This window comes from Phyllobates terribilis, unplaced genomic scaffold (genome assembly GCF_046119375.1).
Source record: "Phyllobates terribilis strain yellow unplaced genomic scaffold, ASM4611937v1 Scaffold_9__5_contigs__length_417890890, whole genome shotgun sequence".
Lineage (NCBI taxonomy): Eukaryota > Metazoa > Chordata > Amphibia > Anura > Dendrobatidae > Phyllobates > Phyllobates terribilis.
The window spans coordinates 382,928,618-382,955,497 of NW_027362769.1; the positions used below are offsets into that span (position 1 = coordinate 382,928,618).

General features: G+C 49.9%; 1 protein-coding gene across 2 annotated transcripts in view; it reads left to right on the forward strand.

The window, feature by feature from the left end:
- The first annotated feature begins 8,403 nt into the window (after positions 1-8,403).
- LOC141162426 (NXPE family member 4-like) overlaps positions 8,404-26,880 on the forward strand; it is a 43,131-nt gene continuing 24,654 nt past the window's right edge. Inside the window, exons 1-2 of one of the 2 annotated variants that reach the window (XM_073648536.1) lie at positions 8,407-8,557; positions 9,195-9,584. In XM_073648536.1, coding sequence (XP_073504637.1) covers positions 9,482-9,584 — 103 coding nt within the window. In that variant the 5' untranslated portion in view covers positions 8,407-8,557; positions 9,195-9,481. Of the gene's footprint in view, positions 8,558-9,194; positions 9,585-26,880 lie in introns of both variants that reach the window. The other variant, XM_073648537.1, reaches the window with a different exon arrangement.

The following is a 26,880-nucleotide window of genomic DNA, read 5'->3' on the forward strand; positions in this document are numbered from 1 at the left end:
GGATATAATAGGGAAGCCATCTTAGGGTGGCAGTTCAGTTGAGTAGTGAGAGGACAGTTCAGAAGAACAGTCCAGGAGCAGAGTATCAGTAGGAGCTCTGCTCCACAACTAGGGCCTAGTGTCAAAGGCCCAGGAGGGGAGCAGGGAGTAGGCTCCATTCTGTTGAAGGGATCCTAGGGGGTACGGTGAGTGCAGGATGGCACCCGTACGCCCCGCATCTGTCAGAAGACAGAGGGATCGTAAGCCGCAAGAAGGGGACCGGCCCCTGGCCCAGTCGTGTACTTCAAGTCCCGGCTGGAAAAAACGGAGGCTCCTGGCTTATATAGTCAGTTGCTGAAGCCTCGTTCTAATCCCCGTGAGGGTCAAGCAGGTCTGTGAACTCCGACGGACAGGAGGGACTTCAGAGCACCCGAACAGGATTCAGAGTGGGGAAGCGCAGGGCAGGAGGGAGAAAGACCCAGCGTGAAGTCGGTCTAGCTAGGAACACAAGAAAGTGGGCTTCTGTCAGGCATTCCTAAATCACCTGAGGAAGAACTGAACCCCTGCCTGGTGAACGCAGTGCGACGTGGGAGGCTAGCACCCGTACGGTGCACCCGTGGAACTGTCACAAGAACTGTGAGTAAAAACTCGGATGACTGCACCGCACTGCCTCCGTCCATTCTTTAATCTGCGCCATCGTTCCCTCTCTGCACTACAACGCCCAGCGCAACCACCCTTTTCCTACACTGCCCTGAAGCTTGCTCTACCTGTGGAGAGCCACACCACCCCTGTTGCCGTAACACCAGCTCCAAAGGACTGCTCTGCAGCGGCGGCTCCCTCTAGCCGCAATCCACAGGTGGCATCATGAACAATCCCAAAAAACCCATAAAAAGTACCCCCCTTTTGCACTGACCGCCCTGGGTCACGGACCGGGCCAGCCACCGTGATGCTCCCCTACCGGCATACACAGGGGCCCGGCTGCCGAGTACCCCACGGCCCTGGGGGCGCGTCAAGTTTGGCGTGACGAACAGGATACGTGACCAGCCAGTTATCGGCGGGTGAAGTGTGCCTAAGGAACTGTGTTATTTTACTGAATGTGTTGCCCGCCCCAGAAGAACGGGCGCCATTATGTGCGTGATCAAAGACAACAGTATGGAACCTCCCATCGTGGGCCAGGTTCCGAAATGGCGCCAAAAGCCAACCCTGCCCCTTGCAAAAGTGACTGTCCGCATAGATGTGTCCGTTAAGGCAAGGAGGCCGTCACAGGGAGTGACTGACAGCAGATTGCCATGGGACTGCCCCCGAAAGAAGAGAGGAGGAGGAGAAAAGGAATGGAGACAGGGTGTGGTCTTAACCAGTCTAGACAGACTGCACCCGGCAGCCAGAATGGACGGACGCGAAGACGAAGCCTCCGCCTCGGGCCTGCTGCAGTGTCAAGCAAATCCACTCACCCAGGAGGGAGAAGTCGGAAAACTATCCCAGGAGGACGCGGAGTTCCTCCAAAGTGAAGTCCTGGAGCTGAGCCGGCAAGTGGAACAGGCTCAGCAGGCAGCGGTCACCAGATGGAGGAGCGAGCTGCTGGAAAAAATGGCAGTACGGCGGAAAGCAGCACCGGAAGCCAGCAGCGGCACCCCAGCCCCTGAGGAGCCCACTGAGTACCAGGAGGCCAGATACAGCACAGGAGCAGGTAGGAAGAAATCCCCTGTCCCGGGCGCTGGAAGCACCCACCTGCTCCTGGGCCTCTTTCACCAGCACTCCCCGTATGCCGCCATGCCCTCCCTGGAGCAGCTGCTCAGCCCGGAACCTCCACCCCCGGGCGCTGACCCTGATGAGCCTCCACCTCCTAGTGCCCTCCCGGAACCTTCACTCCCGGGCACGAAAACTGGGAGCCTTCTACTTGTTTCCTTCCCGACGCCTCCACCTCCGGCACCCGAGTGGGTGTACAGCGCTCCGGCCTTCGACTGGTCCGCCTGGTTCGAGGACCAGCAGCCGTACCTGCTACTCCCGACACCAGTGCCCCCGGTTGCCTACTCCGGAGGAGTGGATTTGTGCTGGGACAACTGCGGGGGGTACCCGATGGGGTTCCTGCGGGAGACCCAAGCCGAAGCCCTGCAGAGGAAGGAGTTCTGCAGGCGGGAGCTCCGGTAGCTGGAGAAGGAGCGGCGCCCTCGGCGCAAAAGAAAAGCAAGATATTAGGGTCTATAAAAAGAGAGATAAATTCCCATGATCCCAGTGTATTATTATTAGTGGGATCTAATTTTTGGGTTCCACATTCTAAAAAGGATATTGAGTCGATTCAGAGGTGGTGGCTTAATCGCTACATGGGATGGAAGTTCTCTTCTATGATGTGAGGGTGGAGATGTTGGTCTTGTTTAGCTTAGAGGTCAGTACAAAGGACTGGAACATGATTTATTTCTTTCATGGACCAGGGGACATTCATAACGTGTGGAAGAAAGGTGATTCCGGCAGATAAATAGGAAAGGGTTCTTTACAGTTAGAGCAGTCACACTGTGGAATGCCCGATAGCAAGATGCTTTACTCATAGCAAATGCAAAAAAAAAAATGTATTTTTGTACTTGTTTTGGTGCCCTTCTTTGTCTAGACTCCTTCCTGTTGAGGTGTGAAAAAAAAGGGTGAAAAAAATGAAGTATTCTGTCTCCATTCTGCTCCTTAATCCTTCAGAGTTATTCGCACAAAACATTCCTCTGCACGAGCGCGGTCAGCCTTGAAGAGGAATCTATAGGCTGCAGACTCGAGAGTAAAAGGAAAACTGCTGTAAGGACATCGCAAACATTCAAGGAAAAGAAGTATAATAAGGAACAAAAAATAAAAGTCTGATTGATTGTGACGTGCCCCCAGGGCTGTGGGGTACTCGGCAGCCGGGCCTCTGGCTGCTTGCAGGGGATATCACGGTGGCTGGCCCGGTCTGTGACCCAGGGCGGTCAGTGCAAAAGGGGTTTAGCTTTAGAAAGTTCGTGACGCCACCTGTGGTGTCTGGTGAGGATCACCAGCGCTGCAGAGCAGTCCTCTGAGGCAGATGTTAGGGCAGCTTGTGATGGGACGGCTCCCCACAGGTGGAGCAGGCCTCAGGGCCTCCCGCGTCGCGCTGCATTCACCGGAGAGGGGTTCAATCCTCAGGCAACTTGGAAATACCTGGCAGAACCCCACTTTCTTGTGTTCCTATTTTGACCGTCTTCACACTGGGTCTTTCTCCCTCCTGCTCTGCGCTGCCCACTCTCAATCCCGCTCAGGTGCTCTGAAGTCCCTCCTGTCCGTCGGAGTTGCACAGACTTGCTTGACCCTCTGGGGACTAGAATGCGGCAGCGATCCCTCTGTCTTCTGACAGATGCGGGGCGTACGGGTGCCGTCCTGCATGTGCCGTACCCCCTGGGATCCTTTCTGGAATGGAGCCTACTCCCTGCTCCCCTCCGGGGCCTCCTGACTTGGCCCTACTTGTGGAGCAGATCTCCTAATGAGACTCTGCTCCCGGACTGTTCTTCTGAACTGCTCTCATCTACTCGACCTCTCCCTAACTGAACTACCACTTAACTGAACTGCCACCCTAAGATGGCTTCCCTATTTATACTCCTACCAAAGTGCTCCCTCTAACTACTTCCTCCACCCACACCCACTACTGGTTCCCCCTATCTTTGGGTTCCCCCCACTCCAGCCAGGGACAGGGCTCAGCAGCTGCGCTCTGCATGTTGCCCCTCCAGCCGGCCTGGAGCAGTGTAGTGTTGGATGCAGGTGTTGGGGTTACGGGCAGCACTCCCTCCTTACCTGAGATAAGGAGACACCACACCTCTGGGTGAGGTGCAGTACCTCTGTGGCGACTGAACCCTCACGGGCGCCACAATTGCTTTATTTAAAACAGCATATTTCTGATACAAAGATCCAAATCCCCTGCACTGACACAGAGATAACAATGTAACTACCGCCAGCCACCACCAGAGGACGCTCACTGCATTTTGTATATTCATAGAACTCACTATTAATCCGGTATCCAAAAAGCAGAGCTCATGGGGGGCAAAACTGAGACCTTTTAATACCGCAGAGAAGAAAGGAGCCACAATGTGACCCCTGACTGCACATCTGATGGGGTCTTTCTTACAATGCTTCATGGGAAAAGCTATGCAAATTACGTCTCTTCCGCAATTATGGGAAACTCGATGGTGCCACCTAGTGGAGATAGCTACTGAAACAGGCGTATGTTGAGGAGTCATGTTGCAAGGCTCTGACTCTCCACTAGGTGGCAGTAGATTTCTTTTGCTGTGAGTGAGAGCTAATTGTATTGGAGCCCTATGAAGAAATCCTATAATGTCCCAGATGACCCCGCTTCACTTTTTGTTACTTTTTTTGGCAAATGAACATCACTTTGTGTATAAAATCATCGGATCTATGTGGCAGCGTCTCCCAGAGGAATTCTGGAGCAAAAGATAGAAAGACAGCGCACATAGGGCTTTATCTGTATAAAAGTAAATATCAGGTCCCACAATGAGTCTGACTAACCTTCTGAGATTGTGTGAGTCACAACCAACTGTGAAGCACCTGTCAGATGGCCGCTGCAGGAGACCCCGCTGATCAGTAGACAATGAGAGGAGATAAGAAGCCGGACTGATCCTCCGCGCTGGTCCAGAGACACACAAGGGTTAATGATAAACCAAACTTTCTTTATTACTTGGCGTACGCGTTTCGTGGCTACACTGCCACTTCCTCAGGGCTCTGTTTTAGGACTGTCCCCAGCCTGGTCCCCATTTTTTAGGACTGTCCCCAGTCTGGTCCCCATGTTTTAGGATTGTCCCCACCCTGGTCCCCATCTTTTAGGACTGTCCCCAACCTGGTCCCCATGTTTTAGGATTGTCCCCAGCCTGGTCCCCATCTTTTAGGACTGTCCCCAGCCTGGTCTCCATCTTTTAGGACTGTCCCCAGCCTGGTCCCCATCTTTTAGGACTGTCACCAGCCTGGTCCCCATCTTTTAGGACTGTCCCCAGCCTGGTCCCCATCTTTTAGGACTGTCCCCAGCCTGGTCCCCATCTTTTAGGACTGTCCCCATCTTTTAGGACTGTCCCCAGCCTGGTCCCCATCTTTTAGGACTGTCCCTTGTGCCGTTCTACACATACAAGAGAAAAAAAAAAGACTCTTCTCACCTGTCCTCCGTTCCCTCGGTGTCCTTTCTGCACCTGTGGCTCTCAGGCACCATCGACCCCGATCGCGGCCCGGTCTAGGGCCTCCCGGCAGCTGCGCTTCAGTTCAGTGTATTGCTGCACAGAGACCGGCTCTCTGAACAGCAATACCAGTGCCAGCCGCTGGCCTATCAGAGGCCAGCAGCTGACATCTGCGCGTCAGTGACATCATACGCCGCTGCGCTGGGACGTAGATGTCAGCTGCTGGGGTCTGACAGACCGGCGGCTGGCACTGGTATTGCTGTGCAGAGAGCCGGTCTCTGCAATACACTTGTGGCGCCCCTGAGGGTTCGACCGCCACAGGGATGCTGCACTTCTTTAATGGAGTGTGGTGTTCCTCCTCTGAGGTAAGAACAGTGTGATGGTCAGGACCCTTCCTTCACATCCAACACCACATTTCTCCACCAGAGGGGGCTTGAATGCATTAGCTGCTGCCCTCCTGGTTACAGGGAGACTGGGGAACCAAGAGTTAGGGGAACCATTTAGTGGGTGAGGGTGGAGGAATCACAATTTAGTTACACTTTAAATTTCATATTTAATAAAAAGCCATTTTTGGTTAGGGGTCTTTTGACTGTCTTACTATCGTGACCTTCCTCCCTGAGCGTGGATCCTGTGTGGGCCTGCAGAGAATGGAGGCACGGCCCTCGTACCTTGGCCTTGGGTCGAGGGGCAGGGTGCAGACGATGTATGTCTCAACCCGGTCAAGGACCCTGACCAAGAAGGCCCGGAGCTCAGGAGTGTAGCTCCACAGCAAATGGATCCAAGGGAGGATGCAGACGGAGCGGAGTACGCCACCTGTCCTCGCTAACCTGATATATTCAGAGGGATTCTACTTGCTACTCCATGTCCTGGTCGGGGAAGCCCGGTAGGCCCTGAGGATCCCACCGGGTAACAGAAAGAGCAGAGCTGCCACCCATACCCTTTTTCTGAGAGAAGTTCAGAGGGAGACCCGGCCTATGCACACACAGACAGGACAGAACTCGGTCTGTAGTTTTGCGAACACTCTGGTGCGGGGTCCTGATTGAGCGCTGGACTTGCTCGGAGGTTGACGGACCCTCGTCTCTGGTGACCGCACAACTCCGCGGGGAGCAGGGAGTCGCCTTCCTTCTGCCATCTCTTATGTGAGTAAAGCCTTGGAAGTTCACCCCTATGGCCTCCGGACTCTTTATTCTGCGTCACACCGCACTATGCAGACTTTCTAGACTACTACCCCCGTCATCCTGTCCCTCTGCCCTGAGGCCTTGCTCCGCCTGTGGGGAGTAGTAACAACGATGGCCACCATACCACCATGCCTCAGCGGACTGCAGCGGCGCTGGTGGCCTTCACCAGGTGCCACAGGTGGCGTAGTCGTAATCAGCCACTCAACCCGGATAAGCCCACACCATCCTTTTAATTGTGACGGCCCTGGGCACGGAGCGGGTCCGGGCCATGGCTGCACCCCATCTCTCCAACTTAGGACCCAACTCCGAGTCCCCCATCTCCCAGGGTAAAAAGGGGCTTTCGAGTAGAGGCGTCACACACTGAACTGAAGCGCAGCTGCCGGCAGCTCCTGGACCGGGCCGCGATCGGGGTCTATGCTGCCTGCGGGCCGCATGAAGAGACCCCTGCCCTAGACCATCAGGGACAGTATTTTTAGCCTTTTTTCTGCCCTAGACCATCAAGGACTATATTGTTAGCTCTTTCTTTGCCCTAGACCATCAGGGACTGTATTTTTAGCCTTTTTTCTATCCTAGACCACGAGGGACTGTATTTTTAGCCTCTTTTTAGACCAAGACCACCAATGACTGTATTTTTAGAACTTTATTTGCCCTAGACTGGAAATGACTATATTTTTAGCCACTTGTATAACCTAGACCACCAGGGACTGTATTTTAGCCTCTTTTCAGCCCAAGACTACCAATGACTGTATTTTTAGCTCTTTCTTTGCCCTAGACCACCAGGGACTGTATTTTTTACCTCTTTTCTACCCTACCCTAGACCACCAGGGACTGTATTTTTTACCTCTTTTCTACCCTACCCTAGACCACCAGGGACTTTATCATTAACCCATTCCCTGCCCTAGACCTAATAGACCATTATAATTGGTCTCTTACCTATCCTAGACCACCAGGGACTTTTTGTTTGTTTATTTTTGTTTCCTGCCTTAGACCACCAAGGATCAAGGATTTTTAGTCCATTCACTGCCCTAGACCAACCAGGCTTTTACCATTAATCCCATCTCTGCCCTATGCCACCATGGACTTTACTATTAATCTCTTCCCTGCTCTAAACCTAAAGGAACTTTTCCATTGACTTTTTCCCTATCCTAGACCACCAGGACTTTTATGTAGTTTTTTTTAAATTAAACCCATTTCTGGTTTTGGCCACTAAGTATTGTACCTTTAGCCCATTCACTGCCCTAGACCACCAAGGAATTTGCCATTAATCTCATCCCTGTGTAAATGTAAAAGAAAGGATCTTTGCCATTGACCTTTTCCATAACCTAGACCACCAGTTTGGGGTTAAAGCCATAACTACCCTAGGCCATTATACCCTAGTATTATACCCTTAGCTCATTTACTACCCTAGACCACCAAGTATTTTACCCTTAGCTCATTTACTACCCTAGACCACCAAGAACTTTACTATTAATCTCTTCTCTGCCCTAGACCTAAATGAACTTTGCCATTGCCCTCTTCCCTATCCTAGACCGCCAGCATTTTCTTTTTTTGCCCTAGGTCAAAAAGTATTTTATCTTTAGCTCATTCACTGTCCTAGACCACCAGAACTTTTTTCTTTCTGCCCTAAACCACCAAGGAATTTACTTTTTGCCCCCTTCACTGCTGCCCTAGACCACCAGGAACTTTACCTTTAATACCGTTAATGTCTAGGTATGGTATTATCGGGCCAATAGTAATCTTATTTAGATGTTGTATATAAAAGTTTAATATTTGGGAACAAGTAAAAGTTCTCCATTGTCTGGCGGGCAACCAATAATGACTTCCTTGGTGGAATTGTGGGTTGGGAAGGTCTATATAATGGCAGCTTAAGCTCCAGGCATTTTTCTGGTGGTAGAGTTACCTTGTCTTCTCTAGCCCTGATGGGATTTTGGACCCCAAGCACTTTCAAACATTATCAGGAGTAGTGACAATGGCAGAAAGTTATAAGTGGTGCTATGACTACATGCTGACTCCTCGGGCGTGCTTCTCCTTTAATGTTGGGGCTATTATTACAATAAGTAGCATCAATGATGGAGGAGTCCAGCAACCTGCAGAACATGTAATCACACTGACACCTGCCGTCTGAGCAGGTCCAACCAGGCAGAAATAGTTACATACAAAGTACAACCCTAGTAAAAGAGATAGGACAGAGAAGAAGGAGGACATGTCACCCAGGAGCTAAGGAGCCGGGCGAAGGTAACCAACCTGGAGAAGTCCAGAAATGACCAAGATTATAAATATTATTATTATTATTATTATTATTATTATTATTTGAGATCAGGATTTAGCATTGGTCTCCACGTCTCTGTAAATAGAGATGATACATGGAAGGAGGGAACAGTTACTAGTTGTTTACTATGTATCTAGTTTAATTTAGTTTTAATTTTAGTTTACTATGCATCTTATTTGTTTGCTTAGTAACTAATATTAACCCCTTCAGGCCAAAGCTTGAAAAAGCAAAATATTAATTTTTTTATATATATTTTTCCAATCATTTCCTTTCTGCGTACGTTCCTTTTTCCTCGAAGGACCTGTTTTAAAAAAACAAAATTATTGTACCATTCGCATTTAATTTCTACAAATTATTACACATAACTTTTTTTTTTTTTTCAACTAGGCTTTGCTCACATGAAGATTTCTAAAAAAAATTTTTTTGGGGGGGGGGGTAGATCCTCTTTAAAATAGTCTAGAAAAATGATTCAGGGACGTTTGTAAAGCTCGTACTATTCATTGCTATAGTAAATTCACTTTAGGGCATGCGCATTGAGTTGTTTTTTTTCCAAGTTTTTAATAAGTTGGAGAGTAATTGCAAAGTTGTTTTTTTTTTCTCCAGCAAAAAAAGTTTTTAATGAGTTTTGAGTTTTTGAGGAGGATTTGGAAAGTTTTACTCTCTTCAGTGTGCACAGAGCCTTATTGTTCGAATGAAAATGATTTATTGATTTTCCGGAAGAGGTTTTGAAAAATGTCTGGTGGAAAAAATAAAAGAAGAAAGAGCTCGATCCCTTCTCTCAAAACTACACACTGTCAAGTCAAAGGGCTGCTGGAAAGGAAAAAAAAGATTCTGCAGGAAAGGAAAAACTCCTGTAAAAAAAAAAGAGGATTCTGCTTGAAACACTCATCATGTCTGAACGTTGCCCTATCGCTCCGGTTGTTGTGTTGGTTACAAGGATTCCATATACAGTGCGGCGTCTATTGACTTCTTCTCCCTTTGTCAAGTTAGCAAGTAATATTTAGATTATTTTTCTTCTTTTTTTTTTTTTATAGCTGTGATTTTATTTTTATATAATTTTTTTTTTTTTTTTTTAATTTTGTTAGGATATTGTAACTTTTGAGAGTTTATATTTTACTGTAATGTATTGCTATAGCTGTAGATGTGCAGTGACAGTAAGGGGCTGATCAAGGTCCAAGGATGATGGGGGTTGGAATAAAGGCTGGCACCGCATTTTAGCTTATACATATATGCGATAATAATTATTAATAATAATAATAATAATAGACGCCCATTTAATGATCTTTGGGATACAAATAGTTAACTAGAATGTGCCTGTTCCTCTTTAGGAAGCGACTATACAGAATGCATTGACTATGTAAACCCTGGGGGTGAAGTTTATTACCTCGCTCCTATGTTAATCAGAAGGAAGTGTTCACTTTAGGCAGAGACAATTGTACAAAAAGTGGGGCCCCGAGCACTAATGAAAAGTGGGGCCCCGAATGCTAACCTGTTGCACAGGAACATTTATGGTGCATTTACAGGAGCTGATTTCAAAGCGTTAAACCAGCAACAATTGGGTATATTGAAGTCATTGTGAAGAATGATGGGGGTGGAATGATGGAGGTAGAATGATGGAGGTGGAATGATGGGGGTGGAATGATGTGGGTAGAATGATGGGGGTAGAATGATGGAGATGGAATGATGGGGGTGGAATGATGGGGGTAGAATGATGGAGGTAGAATGATGGAGGTGGAATGATGGGGGTGGAATGATGGGGGTAGAATGATGGGGGTAGAATGATGGAGATGAAATGATGGGGGTGGAATGATGGGGGTAGAATGATGGAGGTAGAATGATGGGGGTAGAATGATGGGGGTAGAATGATGGAGATGGAATGATGGGGGTGGAATGATGGGGGTAGAATGATGGAGATGGAATGATGGAGGTAGAATGATGGGGGTAGAATGATGGAGGTAGAATGATGGGGGTAGAATGATGGAGATGGAATCATGGAGGTAGAATGATGGAGGTAGAATGATGGGGGTGGATTGATGGGGGTAGAATGATGGGGGTGGAATGATGAGGGTAGAATGATGGGGGTAGAATGATGGAGGTGGAATGATGGGGGTAGAATGATGGGGGTGGAATGATGGGGGTGGATTGATGAGGGTAGAATGATGGGGGTGGAATGATGGGGGTGGAATGATGGGGGTGGATTGATGAGGGTAGAATGATGGGGGTGGACTGATGGGGGTGGACTGATGGGGGTGGAATGATGGGGATGGATTGATGAGGGTAGAATGATGGGGATGGATTGATGAGGGTAGAATGATGGGGGTGGAATGATAGGGGTAGAATGATTCCGGTAGAATGATGGGGGTAGAATGATGGGGGTGGATTGATGATGGAGATGGAATGATGGGGGTAGAATGATGGGGGTAGAATGATGGGGGTAGAATGATTCCGGTAGAATGATGGGGGTGGATTGATGAGGGTAGAATGATGGAGATGGAATGATGGGGGTAGAATGATGGGGGTGGAATGATATGGGTAGAATGATTCCGGTAGAATGATGGGGGTAGAATGATGGGGGTAGAATGATGGGGGTAGAATGATGGGGGTGGATTGATGAGGGTAGAATGATGGGGGTGGAATGATGAGGGTAGAATGATGGGGGTAGAATGATGGAGGTGGAATGATGGGGGTAGAATGATGGGGGTGGAATGATGGGGGTGGATTGATGAGGGTAGAATGATGGGGGTGGAATGATGGGGGTGGATTGATGAGGGTAGAATGATGGGGGTGGACTGATGGGGGTGGACTGATGGGGGTGGACTGATGGGGGTGGAATGATGGGGATGGATTGATGAGGGTAGAATGATGGGGATGGATTGATGAGGGTAGAATGATGGGGGTGGAATGATAGGGGTAGAATGATTCCGGTAGAATGATGGGGGTAGAATGATGGGGGTGGATTGATGATGGAGATGGAATGATGGGGGTAGAATGATGGGGGTAGAATGATTCCGGTAGAATGATTCCGGTAGAATGATGGGGGTGGATTGATGAGGGTAGAATGATGGAGATGGAATGATGGGGGTAGAATGATGGGGGTGGAATGATATGGGTAGAATGATGGGGGTAGAATGATGGGGGTAGAATGATGGGGGTAGAATGATGGGGGTGGATTGATGAGGGTAGAATGATGGAGATGGAATGATGGGGGTGGATTGATGGGGGTAGAATGATGGAGATGGAATGATGGGGGTGGATTGATGGAGATAGAATGATGGGGGTAGAATGATGGGGGTGGAATGATGAGGTAGAATGATGGGGGTAGAATGATGGGGGTGGATTGATGGGGGTAGAATGATGGAGATGGAATGATGGGGGTAGAATGATAGGGGTAGAATGATGGGGGTAGAGTGATGGGAGTAGAATGATGGGGGTGGAATGATGGGAGTACAATGATGGGGGTGACGAACATTTGATTATTGCTGCTGTTTAACTATCTAGATGCCCTCTGCTCACATTAATCCCCACGTGACACGATCAGGAAAAAAAAAGACATAAAGGACAAACCTGAAAAATTTGCCAGGTCTTGAAAGGGTTCAACTTAATATATAAAGTGAGCTCCCTCTAGTGGTGGCTGCAAGAAGTTCAGATTTTTAACTTTTATTCTATGTCTGTGCAGGGGATATGGAGCTGTGTGTCATGGAATCGAGCCGCACCTATTACTGACAGGTGCACAGACTCTGACATTTGTCCCTGCCCAAGGACCTCACCTTGAAGAATGACTATATAATACTTTTATGGAATGAATTGCCCTTTACTTCTTCTTTACTCATATATAAATGTCACCAGTGACGCAGAATACATATGATAGGCAGAAGATTACTGCGTGTCTGTGAGAGCTGATAACAGAAAGCAAAGTCTCACGTGTTTTGTACGCAACCTTTGTCCGTGGCTTCCTATTATATGGTTGTTAATGGCAAGCATCGTACAGGACTCAGCACTGATGGGTAAAAATATCCCCTATCTTCCCCTAGCTCATAAAAACAGCCTGAAAGGGGATTTTCACCTTTAAAAAAAATAAATTAATAAAAATAAATTCAAAATCCATTTAACCCTTTCACGGTAGACCAATTTTTCATTTTTGCTTATTTTTTAAAAAATTCTTTTCCTTCTTCCAAGAGCCTTTTTATTTTTCCCCCGTCCACTTGAGGGCAGCGATGAGTTGTGGTTTTCATTGACACCAATAATTTTATAAAGCGGGACAAAAAAAAAACCTCAAGTGGGAGAAATGGTGAAAAAATGAAAAAAAATGCAGTTTTTTATTTATTTTTTTATGACCATTATTGTGTAGTAAAAATGACCCGGTAATATGATTATGGCTATACCAAATTTGTATAGATTTATTTTTTATAGTGGTTAAAAATAAATCCGAAATTTGAAAAAAAATATATAGTTTTTTGGCGCCATTTTCTGAGACCTGTAACTTAAATTTTTTTTTTTTTAACAGAGGACTTCTTTTTTCTGCACCGAATTGGGGTACAAATAACATTTTTATTGCATTTTTTTTAAGGGGGGGGAAGCCTTTTTTTCTTTTGGGAAGTTGTATTTTTTTATTGTACTTTGGACTTTTTTATTGTATTTTTTTGTTGGAAAATTAAAAAAAAAATTAAATTCTGCATCTTTTTTTTTTTTTTTTTCTTTTTCAAGCATTCCCCGTGAGCTATCAGTGACTTTTTCAATTTTTTTTCTGCTCAGTACAATTTAGTTGACACCAAATTTGCATTGTTTTTATTCATTTAAATATATATTTTGCTAATTTTGCACAATAAAAAAAGTGTTTTTGCGTTGCCGTATTGTGCCGTATTTTTTTTTCCATTCTGTCTTTTCTTTTTGTGCGATTACTTTGCCTTTTCTATTGGTACCATTGAAAGGTACATATGATTTTTTTAATAGCTTTTTATTATTTTTTTGGGAGGTGAATAAACAAAAAAATAGCAATTCTTTCATTCTTTTTTTTTTCATACCATTCATTGTACGCGTTAAAAATGATGGGACGTAACAGGAGTAGCAATTCAAATATGTGTTTTATTTATTTATTTTTAATTAATGTATTCTTTTTGGTAAAGGGAAAAAGGCGATTTTTGTTTTTTAATGCTTTCATTTAATTTTTACATATATTACAGTACAGACCAAACGTTTGGACACACCTTCTCAGTTAAAGATTTTTCTGTATTTTCATGACTAAGAAAATTGTACATTCACACTGAAGGCATCAAAACTATGAATTACCACATGTGGAATTATATACTTAACAAAAAAGTGTGAAACAACTGAAAATATGTCTTATATTCTAGGGTCTTCAAAGTAGCCACCTTTTGCTTTGATGACTGCTCTGCACACTCTTGGCATTCTCTTGATGAGCTTCAAGAGGTAGTCACCGGAAATGGTTTTCACTTCACAGGTGTGCCCTGTCAGGTTTAATAAGTGGGATTTCTTGCCTTATAAATGGGGTTGGGACCATCAGTTGTGTTGTGCAGAAGTCAGGTGGATACACAGCTGATAGTCCTACTGAATAGACTGTTAGCTGCTTTTTTCTTGCCATAATACAAATTCTAAGTAAAGAAAAACGAGTGGCCATCATTACTTAAAGAAATGAAGGTCAGTCAGTCCAAAAAATTGGGCAAACTTTGAAAGTGTCCCCAAGTGCAGTTGCAAAAACCATCAAGCGCTACAAAGAAACTGGCTCACATGACGACTGCCCCAGGAAAGGAAGACCAAGAGTCACCTCTGCTTCTGAGGATAAGTTTATGCGAGTCACCAGCCTCAGAAATCGCAGGTTAACAGCAGCTCAGATTAGAGACCATGTCAATGCCACACAGAGTTCTGCAGCAGACACATCTCTACAACAACTGTTAAGAGGAGACTTTGTGCAGCAGGCCTTCATGGTAAAATAGCTGCTAGGAAACCACTGCTAAGGTCAGGCAACAAGCAGAAGAGACTTGTTTGGGCTAAAGAACACAAGGAATGGACATTAGACCAGTGGAAATCTGTGCTTTGGTCTGATGAGTCCAAATTTGAGATCTTTGGTTCCAACCACTGTGTCTTTGTGCGACGCAGAAAAAGTGAACGGATGGACTCTACATGCCTGGTTCCCACCGTGAACCATGGAGGAGGAGGTGTGATGGTGTGGGGGTGCTTTGCTGGTGACACTGTTGGGGATTTATTCAAAATTGAAGGCACACTGAACCAGCATGGCTACCACAGCATCTTGCAGCGGCATGCTATTCCATCCAGTTTGCGTTTAGTTGGACCATCATTTTTTTTTTTCAACAGGACAATGACCCCAAACACACCTCCAGGCTGTGTAAGGGCTATTTGACCAAGAAGTAGAGTGATGGGGTGCAACACCAGATGACCTGGCCTCCACAGTCACCAGGCCTGAACCCAATCGAGATGGTTTGGGGTGAGCTGGACCGCAGAGTGAAGGCAAAAGGGCCAACAAGTGCTAAGCATCTCTGGGAACTCCTTCAAGATTGTTGGAAGACCATTTCCGGTGACTACCTCTTGAAGCTCATCAAGAGAATGCCAAGAATGTGCAAAGCAGTCATCAAAGCAAAAGGTGGCTACTTTGAAGAACCTAGAATATAAGACATATTTTCAGTTTTCACACTTTTTTGTTAAGTATATAATTCCACATGTGTTAATTCATAGTTTTGATGCCTTCAGTGTGAATGTATAATTTTCATAGTCATGAAAATACAGAAAAATCTTTAAATGAGAAGGTGCGTCCAAACTTTTGGTGTGTACTGTATGTGTGTGTGTGTATATGTGTGTGTGTATATGTGTGAGGGGCACTCGCTTCACCGGGTCAACTAAAGAACACATGCAACGTCTTTCCGGTAACATGAAATCCAGCAGTTTATTATTTATCATAAACCGCTCATAACAGAGTCCATCTCAGTGGCTCGCCGACATATTACACATTTAATGTCCAAGAGCCTTTCCAGTGACAGATATGCCCACTTGGCTCCAGATACAGCCTTCAGCAAGGTAACAATATAAATGTCCACATCAAGCAGCGGTTTTACCTTTGCCGGGTTTTAGCTGCTTCTCAGCTCAGTTCTGCCACCGCTGTGGCTTTACGGCTTCTCAGATGGGGCCTCCGGGCCTCGTACCTTCAAAGGCTACTGGTATGTTTTCACACATAACATCCAGCCTTTGCCTAACAGGACTCTTGCCTTCCAAGGCTACTGGGATCCCCCACACAAGGATCCAGCCTCTGCCTTTCAGGCTTCACCCGGCTTCACCAGGCCTCACTCTCTAACGATGTCCCACACACGGGGAACAGGCCTCATGCCTTTCACACAGTGTCTCAAAAGCACCAGGGTTTATATATCCTCCAGTGCACACACAGGACCTGTGCTGATGTCACAGTCATGTGATCAGTCACCTGAGGGGGAGGTACATGGTCAGCCAGAACACACCCTGGACCATTACAGTAATGCTGCAAGCCGCTGCATTACATATCCCCCCCCCTCTGTTCAAACTTGTGGGGTTGAACACATAATATACACAATCACATTATAACCCACAGTTCACACCGAGACCATGTACTTGACAATTGCGCTGCTCAGCCCCTGGAACATTAGTCATCGACATTAGCCCATTCCTTAGGGACCTACCATCCGTCATTGTCACTGACTTCGTCAAGTCACATTTTCGGGTCGTAACCTTGTCAGACCTCCCCCGCTCCCAGCGGTCAGTCGTAACCTTGTCAGACCGCCCCCACTCCCAGCAGTCAATACAGCAGTGTGACTCACATGCCCTTGTATCTAAGGTCCGGTTCGACTCCGTACTGTCCCGTACGCTATTGGGTCGTTTGTATGGGCCTCTCAGACCTGAGTCATTGGAGGTCTCACTACCTCTAAACCCATGCCCACTACTCTCAGGACATCTTGAAAGGTCCCTAACTTCAGCTATAGCTGTTCTGTTATTTAGGGGGCCCTTTCTCTGTCTGGTCTCACAATTTCTAGACGGCTGCCACCTTCTGCTGCTCAGGCGATGCTGCCTTTCCATTTGTAGTCTGGCGAGATTCAACTGTTCTACCTCTCGCAGGTAGGTTACTCGGTACTCCATCAGCATGCGTATATATGCAAGACTTTGTTCCGTTCCTACAGCGGAGAATGACACCATGCCGTTTTCATCTGGTATCCAGTCCTGTCGATCACGTGGACTCCTTACTTTCATCACACCAGACTTCTTTACCATCATTTGCATGGTTCGGCCATTTCTCCCAATGAGCTTTCTCACCAGAACATGAGGCACCCGGATGACCTCTTCACGCAGACTTTGAGCTTTTCTCATAAGCTCCAGTTGTCTAATGGCTTGTTCCGTCTTCAACCGAACAAACCGCTTTGTGTGAATACATCGCCAGTGCATGTCACTTAAGATAGCCACCCTTTTGTTGCCCATAGCAACCAATCAGAGCTCAGCTTTCATTCTTTCAAACAGCTCTGGCAGATTTAAAGCTGCTCTGTGATTGGTTGCTATGGACAATAAAGATAGTTTTGTGTGTGTGTGAAACCAACCTTCAAAAATCTGATTAATAGTGCGGTGTGGAATGTGACCGGCGCGATATAACTGCGCGTTGTATTTTATTACAGGCCACAAGCTATTATTATATTATGGTATAATGATACACCTGAAAGTCCTGAGATGTTATAAATACCTTCACCACAAAACCTCGTCCATAAATGATGTAAAATTAGATAACAAGTGATTATTAACACGTCCCAAACCTGGAATTTATATGTCAGCGACACCTCGGTTATTACAATTGTCAATCTAGGCAGCATCCGACCTTCTCCTGCCCTCCTGCTATGGCTGATATATGGTGTATATATGGCATATTGCTCTATATTATTGGGACCGACATGGGGGTAATGCGCTTTATTCTGTAAGAGCAGGACCCCCATACAGAAAATCATATACTTGAACTGAAGCGCCCCCTGGGCCGTGGGGTACCCGGAGCCGGGCCTGTAGATGCTGGGGGTTGTAGTCACAGTGATGGTGACCCGGTCCGTGACCCAGGTGGTCAATCCAAGGCGTATTTATGTATAGGTTATTTAATGTCAGACTACGCCACCTGTGGAGTGCGGTTAATAGGGACCGCCGCTGCGGAACAGTCCTCTGAAGCTGATGGTTTGGCAGCAAGGGTAGTATAACTCCCCAAAGGAAGAGTTAGCTTCAGGGCAGTGTGTGTGGATGATGGTGGTTGTGCAGGGTATCGCGGTGCAGAAATAACCACAGAGTCCGTATAGTGCAGTCCCAGGGTCTTTACTTGTAGCGATTAGACAGGCCTGGACTGGAGTACTGACTAGAGATAAGAGTCTGGTCAGTCTGGGAGCAAGCATAGAGTCCTCCTGGACAGGTGGAGTTGTAGGCCTGCTCTTACTATACTCTTTTGGCTATTCTACTTGTAGCTGTGTTGTAGCCCACGTCCCTGAGTGTAACGTGCTGTGCACACCCGTATGGCTGGCAGCTCGGGCCTTGTGGATACCTCGCTCCTCCTTGGCGGTACTGGTCCTTCTGTGCTGCTGAGCCTCCGGGCTTCTGATGGGGCCAGGGGACCTGCAATCTCCTGCCCTGCGGTATCTGCTGCTGGGTCTGGAATGCCCCACAGCCTCGGACTCCGGTGTCCGGTTCTCTGTGTAGTCCAGCTAGGATGAGCTAGCTCCAGTTCCAGTCCCTAGCTCCTCACTCCTCGATGTCCTAAACTCAACTCTCTGACACTGAGACTGACTAACCCTGCCCCCAGATACCAGTTGCCAAGGGGAGGTGACTCCTTGTTGGCCTGGAGACAGGAAAGTGTTGCATGTATTGTGTTCCTGACCAGGAAACCCCTGCTTGCCTCCAGGCATGGCATTACCTCTTTTAAGGGAAGCAATGCCACTGTGGCAACCAGACCCTCTGGGGTGCCACATTCCCCCCCAGTTAATTTCAGTACTCCGGGACCGAGAATATTTTGCAAAATATTTTGCAAAATAACAGGTAACAACAACAAGGTACATTAGAATATTTACAAGCATTATAGTCTTTTACAGGTTACAGCATAATCTGCAACCAGGTGTCCATTCCTCTGCGCAAGATGCAAATTTGAGGGACCCGTCCCAAACCCTCAACGTAGGCCCTGGGGTGGCTGCAGGGCATAGTTGATCCAGTTGTTGGACCACGTCTTCGGCCACCTCCAACGGGTTTTTGTTCAGTGGTCTGTCACAAAGGGGCACTTTAACAAGTGCAACTATTTACAACGGAGAGTTCTTTGATTATTCCCTGTCCATATCCTAAAAGTCTTTGGACCCTTTTCGGGTAACTGGATAAACAGGTTAAGTGCACACATATAAAACATTTCAAAATTGGCAATATCTCTGTTATATCATTATGTAGCGTCGGCGTCCCTGCCCTCTGCTAGGCAGGGACGCTGTTCCCCTCACCTCTCTGCTCCGAGCCTGGCGTCCTCCTCCCGCTCTGCTGGCAGCGCGCGCTCCTTCCCGACCACTGTGCTTAGGGCGCGCGCGCTTCCTCCCTCTTAAAGGGGCCGCGCGCGCCGTCCTAAGGAGTCCCCGGCCAATGGCCGGAGGACTTTACCATATATAAGGCACCTCCTCCAAAATGGAGGTGCCCGAGCAATGTTGTTGCACTGTTCACTACTCTGCTTCAGCCCTCAGGTCCCGTTGCCAGTTACCTGCCAGATACTTGCCAGATACTTGCCAGATTCCTGCCAGATTCCTGCCAGCCTGATATTCAACTACCTGCCTGCTAGCCTGAGGTCCGACGGTCTGCCTTACTACTCCTGTCAGTCTGTCTAAGGACCAGCTTGCCCGCTCACCTGGGAGCGCACATCAACTACCTGCCTGCTTGCCTGAGGTCCGACGGTCTGCCTTCCAACTCTTGTCAGTCTGTCTATGGACCAGCTTGCCCGCTCACCTGGGAGCGCACATCTGCTACCTGCCTGCTAGCTTACCTGGAGGCTCTGCCGTCACGTGCTGTGACCACCTGCCTGTCCAGTGACTCCTGCCCGCTCACCTGGGAGCGCTCATCTGTTGCCAGTCTGCTAGCCTACCTGGAGGCTCTGCCGTCACGTGCTGTGACCACCCGCCTGTCCAGTGACTCCTGCCCGCTCACCTGGGAGCGCTCATCTGTTGCCAGTCTGCTAGCCTACCTGGAGGCTCTGCCGTCACGTGCTGTGACCACCTGCCTGTCCAGAGACTTCTGCCCGCTCACCTGGGAGCGCTCATCTGCCGCCTGTCTGTTGGTCTTCCTGGGAGCTCCGCCGTCACATGCTGTGACCACCCGTTTATCCAGAGACTCTCGCCTGCTCACCTGGGAGCTCACGTCTACCATCAGCCGCCACAGGTCGTACCAACCCTTTACCCAGAGACTGCCCCGGTCACTTGCCGTGACCATCTGCCCGTTCACCCAGAGACTGCCCCGGTCACTTGCCGTGACCATCTGCCCGTTCACCCAGAGACTGCCCCAGTCACTTGCCGTGACCATCTGCCCGTTCACCCAGAGACTGCCCCGGTCACTTGCCGTGACCATCTGCCCGTTCACCCAGAGACTGCCCCGGTCACTTGCCGTGACCTCCTGCCCGTTCTTCTAGAGACTGTCCCGGTCACCTGCTGTGACTGCCTGCCTGGTCGCCACCCGCTCCCTTACAAGGACCGCCCCCTTGTATAGTAGCTCAGAGGTTCCGCCTCCCAGACCCGTTACAGTTTGCTCGGGCCATGGAACCCGGTGGCACCCAAGCTCCCTCACTCTCGGACCTCTGTCATGAACTGTCCCGTCAGAGGTCCCAACAGGAGTCCATCCTGGGTCACCTGCGGAATGTCAATTCTCGTCTGGACACTCTGACTGCTCCACCAGCAACCACCGCCAGTGCCATGACTCGCAACCCGGCAGCTCCGCTGTCCACCAATACCATGGTATCCTACCCCGGACCCCGGCTTTCTGCACCTCCTCGCTTCGGAGGCGACTCCACCCAGGCTCGGGGCTTCATAAATCAGTGCACCCTGCACTTTGAACTCCTGTCCCACCAGTTTAACTCCGACCGGGCCAAAATTGCCTTCATCATGTCCCATCTCACCGGGGAGGCCCTGGCCTGGCTAAATCCTCTATGGGAGAGAGGAGACCCCCTGGTGTCCGACTTGCCTGCCTTTCTCATGGCTTTCCGGAAAGTCTTCGACGAACCCGGACGGAAAACCTCATCCGCATCATCTCTGCTACGTCTCCGTCAGGGAAGTCTCACCGTGGGCCAATATGCCATACGGTTCCGTACCCTTGCCTCGGAGCTGGCCTGGGATAACGACGCTCTGGTATCCGTCTTCTGGGAGGGTCTGTCCGGCCGTATTAAAGATGAACTTGCCGGTCGGGACATTCCTACCACTCTCGATGACCTAATAACTCTTGCCACCCGGATTGACCTACGGTTCCAGGAGCGTGCCAAAGAGGTCACCCGTGAGAGGAGGTTTCCACGTCTAGCTCCTACTTTTCAGAAATCCGTCTCTCCCCAGGTACACTCTCCTGAGCCTATGCAGGTCGACCAGACCAAGATGGTCAAAACCCGTCAGGACTTACGCCGTGCCGAAGGGAGCTGCTTCTACTGTGGCAGTAAGGAGCACCGGATCCGTACCTGTCCGGAGAGGTCGGGAAACGCCTGTGTCTAGGTTCGCTCAGAGAGGTCAACCTAGACAAGAATAAATCCTCTCCATCTCTGCTACTCTCAGTCTCTATTATCTGCGGGGAGAATCGTTATTTCGAACTAGCCCAACTTGACTCTGGAGCGGCCGGGAATCTTATCTCACAGTCCCTGGTAGAAAAATACCGCATTCCCACCAAACCTTTGGCTGTACCAATATCTGTCGCTGCTGTGGATGGGGGCCTCTTACCACGTCCCATCCAACTCATCACCGAATCCGTAACTCTGCAGGTGGGAATGCTGCATTCTGAGAGCATCTCTTTTCATGTTCTGCCTGGACTCTCTCACGCCCTCTTACTAGGTCTACCTTGGCTCCAGAGACATGCACCCGTGCTTGACTGGCAGACCTTCGCTGGAAGTCCTTCGCTGGGGACAGGACTGTCATAAGACTTGTTTGGTTCCTGTTCATCCCGTCCGTCCTTCTCCTACCCCAACTAATCTACCTGGACTTCCGATTCCCTATTGGTCATTTGCTGATGTCTTTAATAAAAAGGAGGCAGAGACATTACCCCCTCATAGACCATACGACTGTCCTATCGACCTGTTACCCGGTACTACTCCTCCCCGTGGGCGTATTTACCCATTGTCCACTGCTGAGACCCGGTCGATGTCCGAATATATTGAGGAGAATTTAGCCAGGGGATTCATCCGGAAATCTACCTCCCCGGCGGGAGCAGGCTTCTTCTTCGTAAAAAAGAAGGACGGCTCTCTCCGTCCCTGTATAGACTATAGAGGCCTTAACCAGATCACGGTGAAGAATAAGTACCCCCTTCCGCTCATTCCAGAATTATTTGATCGCCTGAGGGGGGCTAGAGTCTTCACCAAACTGGACCTCCGTGGGGCGTACAACCTGGTCCGTATCCGTCAAGGGGATGAATGGAAGACTGCATTCAACACCCGGGACGGCCACTATGAATATCTGGTAATGCCCTTTGGTCTCTGTAACGCTCCTGCCGTCTTTCAAGAGTTGGTCAATGACATCTTCCGGGACCTTCTCTACTCCTGCGTTGTGGTGTACCTGGACGACATCTTGGTCTTCTCTCCGGATCTCCAGACTCACCGGAGGGACGTTCGTCAGGTCCTGCTCAGGCTCAGGCAGAACCACCTCTTCGCTAAATATGAGAAGTGCCTCTTTGAGCAGACCTCGCTTCCGTTTTTGGGCTACATTATTTCTCAGACCGGCCTACGAATGGATCCAGAGAAACTGTCTGCCATCGAGAAATGGCCCCGACCGGAGGGGTTGAAGGCCATTCAGCGGTTCCTGGGCTTCGCCAACTACTACCGCCTCTTCATACCGCACTTCTCTTCCCGGACTGCCCCAATTTCCGCGCTCACCCGTGAGGGTACTAATCCCAAAGAGTGGCCGCCCGAAGCAGAGGAGGCCTTTCTTTCCTTAAAACAGGCCTTCTCTTCCGCCCCGGTGCTGCATCGTCCGGACGGCAACAAGCAGTTCTTTCTGGAGGTTGACGCCTCCTCCTCTGGAGCCGGAGCTGTACTTACTCAAAAATCTTCTTCCGGGAGGATGGTAACTTGCGGCTTCTTCTCTAAACTCTTCTCCTCCTCAGAGCGCAATTATTCCATAGGAGACCGAGAGTTATTGGCCATCAAGCTGGCATTGGAGGAGTGGCGTTACCTACTCGAGGGGGCTCTTCATCCGGTAATAATTTACACTGACCACAAGAACTTGGCTTATCTCCAGCATGCCCAGAGACTTAATCCACGCCAAGCCCGGTGGTCCTTGTTTTTTGCTCGCTTTGATTTTGTTCTACATTTTCGCCCGGCTGACAAGAACATCAAAGCAGATGCCTTGTCCCGATCCTTTCTGGTATCTGATCTCGAAGAAGAACCTAAACATATCATCGATCCCGCCAGAGTAATGAAGGTGGCTCCCGTGAGTCTAAATCGTCTCCCTCCCGGTAAGATGTTCGTATCGGTACCTGATCGGGAGAAGATCCTACACTGGGGTCATTCGTCTAAACTAGCTGGCCACGCCGGTCAGAAAAAGACCCTCCAGCTTATTTCCCGGCACTACTGGTGGCCTAACCTGCGCAAGGATGTAATAGACTTTGTTTCTGCCTGTGTGTCCTGTGCCCGCAACAAAGTTCCGAGACACCTGCCAGCCGGTCGCCTTCTTCCTCTGCCAGTACCTGCTGCCCCCTGGCAGCATATAGCGATGGACTTCATAACTGATCTTCCCGTCTCTGCCGGTTGTACGGTCATTTGGGTGGTCGCTGACCGCTTTTCCAAGATGGCTCACTTCATTCCCCTGCCAGGCCTCCCGTCTGCACCCGAGCTGGCTAAAGACTTTATCCGCCACATCTTCCGTCTTCATGGCCTGCCCCGTCACATCGTGTCGGATCGTGGGGTACAGTTCACTTCTCGTTTCTGGAGAGCCACTTGTAAATTGCTAGACGTCACCCTGGACTTCTCCTCCGCTTACCACCCACAATCTAATGGTCAAGTGGAGCGGATCAATCAGATCCTGACCAGTTACCTCCGGCACTTCGTTAATGCCCACCATTCTGACTGGGTGGATCTCCTGCCATGGGCCGAATTCTCGTACAACAATCACGAGAGCGAATCTTCCTCCAAATCCCCGTTTTTTGTAGTCTTCGGTCAGCATCCTCGGATCCCGTTTCCCGTCTCCACCTCGGTGGACAATCCGGCTGCGGAATCTCTTGTTAACAAATTTTCCTCCACATGGGAAAGTACCCGGTCCGCACTCCTTCTGTCATCCGAGCGTATGAAAAGACATGCCGACAAAAAACGTCTGGATCCTCCTCAATTCCGTCCAGGGGATAAGGTCTGGCTCTCGTCCAAGTATGTCCGGCTCAAGATTCCTTCCTATAAGTTAGGGCCTCGGTTCATCGGTCCTCTGGAGGTCATCAGTCGGATCAACCCGGTGGCCTATAAATTGAAACTCCCGGCCAACTTACGGATCCCTAACACCTTCCATGTATCTCTCCTCAAACCTGTGGTACTTAACTCTTTTTCCAAGTCTACAGGTACGCCTCCTGCTCCGGTTTCTGCTGAGGACGAGTTTGAGGTAGAGAACATTCTTGCCACCAAAAGGGTAAGAGGAAAGACCTTTTTTCTAGTAGATTGGAAGGGGTTTGGTCCTGAGGAGAGAACGTGGGAGCCCCGGGAGAACATCCATGCCCCTCTCATCCTAGCTAAATTTCTGTCTGGCCTAAAAAAGGGGGGCCTAAGGGGGGGGGGTACTGTAGCGTCGGCGTCCCTGCCCTCTGCTAGGCAGGGACGCTGTTCCCCTCACCTCTCTGCTCCGAGCCTGGCGTCCTCCTCCCGCTCTGCTGGCAGCGCGCGCTCCTTCCCGGCCACTGTGCTTGGGGCACGCGCGCGCTTCCTCCCTCTTAAAGGGGCCGCGCGCGCCGTCCTAAGGAGTCCCCGGCCAATGGCCGGAGGACTTTACCATATATAAGGCACCTCCTCCAAAATGGAGGTGCCCGAGCAATGTTGTTGCACTGTTCACTACTCTGCTTCAGCCCTCAGGTCCCGTTGCCAGTTACCTGCCAGATACTTGCCAGATACTTGCCAGATTCCTGCCAGATTCCTGCCAGCCTGATATTCAACTACCTGCCTGCTAGCCTGAGGTCCGACGGTCTGCCTTACTACTCCTGTCAGTCTGTCTAAGGACCAGCTTGCCCGCTCACCTGGGAGCGCACATCAACTACCTGCCTGCTTGCCTGAGATCCGACGGTCTGCCTTCCAACTCTTGTCAGTCTGTCTATGGACCAGCTTGCCCGCTCACCTGGGAGCGCACATCTGCTACCTGCCTGCTAGCCTACCTGGAGGCTCTGTCGTCACGTGCTGTGTCCACCTGCCTGTCCAGTGACTCCTGCCCGCTCACCTGGGAGCGCTCATCTGTTGCCAGTCTGCTAGCCTACCTGGAGGCTCTGCCGTCACGTGCTGTGACCACCCGCCTGTCCAGTGACTCCTGCCCGCTCACCTGGGAGCGCTCATCTGTTGCCAGTCTGCTAGCCTACCTGGAGGCTCTGCCGTCACGTGCTGTGACCACCCGCCTGTCCAGAGACTTCTGCCCGCTCACCTGGGAGCGCTCATCTACCGCCTGTCTGTTGGTCTTCCTGGGAGCTCCGACGTCACATGCTGTGACCACCCGTTTATCCAGAGACTCTCGCCTGCTCACCTGGGAGCTCACGTCTACCATCAGCCGCCACAGGTCGTACCAACCCTTTACCCAGAGACTGCCCCGGTCACTTGCCGTGACCATCTGCCCGTTCACCCAGAGACTGCCCCGGTCACTTGCCGTGACCATCTGCCCGTTCACCCAGAGACTGCCCCGGTCACTTGCCGTGACCATCTGCCCGTTCACCCAGAAACTGCCCCGGTCACTTGCCGTGACCATCTGCCCGTTCACCCAGAGACTGCCCCGGTCACTTGCCGTGACCATCTGCCCGTTCACCCAGAGACTGCCCCGGTCACTTGCCGTGACCTCCTGCCCGTTCTTCTAGAGACTGTCCCGGTCACCTGCTGTGACTGCCTGCCTGGTCGCCACCCGCTCCCTTACAAGGACCGCCCCCTTGTATAGTAGCTCAGAGGTTCCGCCTCCCAGACCCGTTACACATTACAGGTAACTATATACAGCATATTTTGCATTTTAAATTCTCCAACAGGCAGGGAGCTGACCTTTTGTACTTCTGGTAGATCTATGTAGTACACTATCTGTGACTGCTCTTTCCTGGTCGCTTGTGTCTACCCCTGGTGTGGTGGGTTTGGTGTGAACTGCACTATGTAACGGGTCTGGGAGGTGGAACCTCTGTGCAACTATACAAGGGGGCAGTCCTTGTAAGGAAGCGGGTGGCTCCCAGGGAAGACGGGCAGGTAGTCACGGCAAGTGACAGGGACAGTCTCTGGGTAGAGGGGCAGGTAGCCACGGCAAGTGACAGGGGCAGTCTCTGGGTAGAGGGGCAGGTAGCCACGGCAAGTGACAGGTACAGTCTCTGGGTAGAGGGGCAGGTAGTCACGGCAAGTGACAGGGACAGTCTCTGGGTAAAAGGACGGGTACTCACGGCAAGTGACAGGGACAGTCTCTGGGTAGAAGGACAGCAGGCAGGTGGCTGGTGAGCGCTCCCAGGTGAGCGGGCGAGAGTCTCTGGACGGGCAGGTGGTCACGGCAAGTGACGGCAGAGCCTCCAGGTAGGCTAGCAGACAGGTAGCAGGTGAGCGCTCCCAGGTGAGCGGGAGAGAGTCTCTGGACGGGCAGGTGGTCACGGCAAGTGACGGCAGAGCCTCCAGGTAGGCTAGCAGACAGGTAGCAGATGAGCGCTCCCAGGTGAGCGGGCAGGCTGGTCCATAGACAGACTGACAGGTGTCGGAAAGCAGCCCGTCGGACCGCAGGCTTGCAAGCAGGTAAACGGATATCAGGCAGGTATCAAGCAGGAATCTGGCAGGTAACTGGCAGGTAACAGGCAGGAAACCGGCAGGTGACTGGCAGGTAACATGCAGGTGACTGGCAGGTAACTGGTAACGGGACCTGAGGGCTAAAGCAGAGTGAAG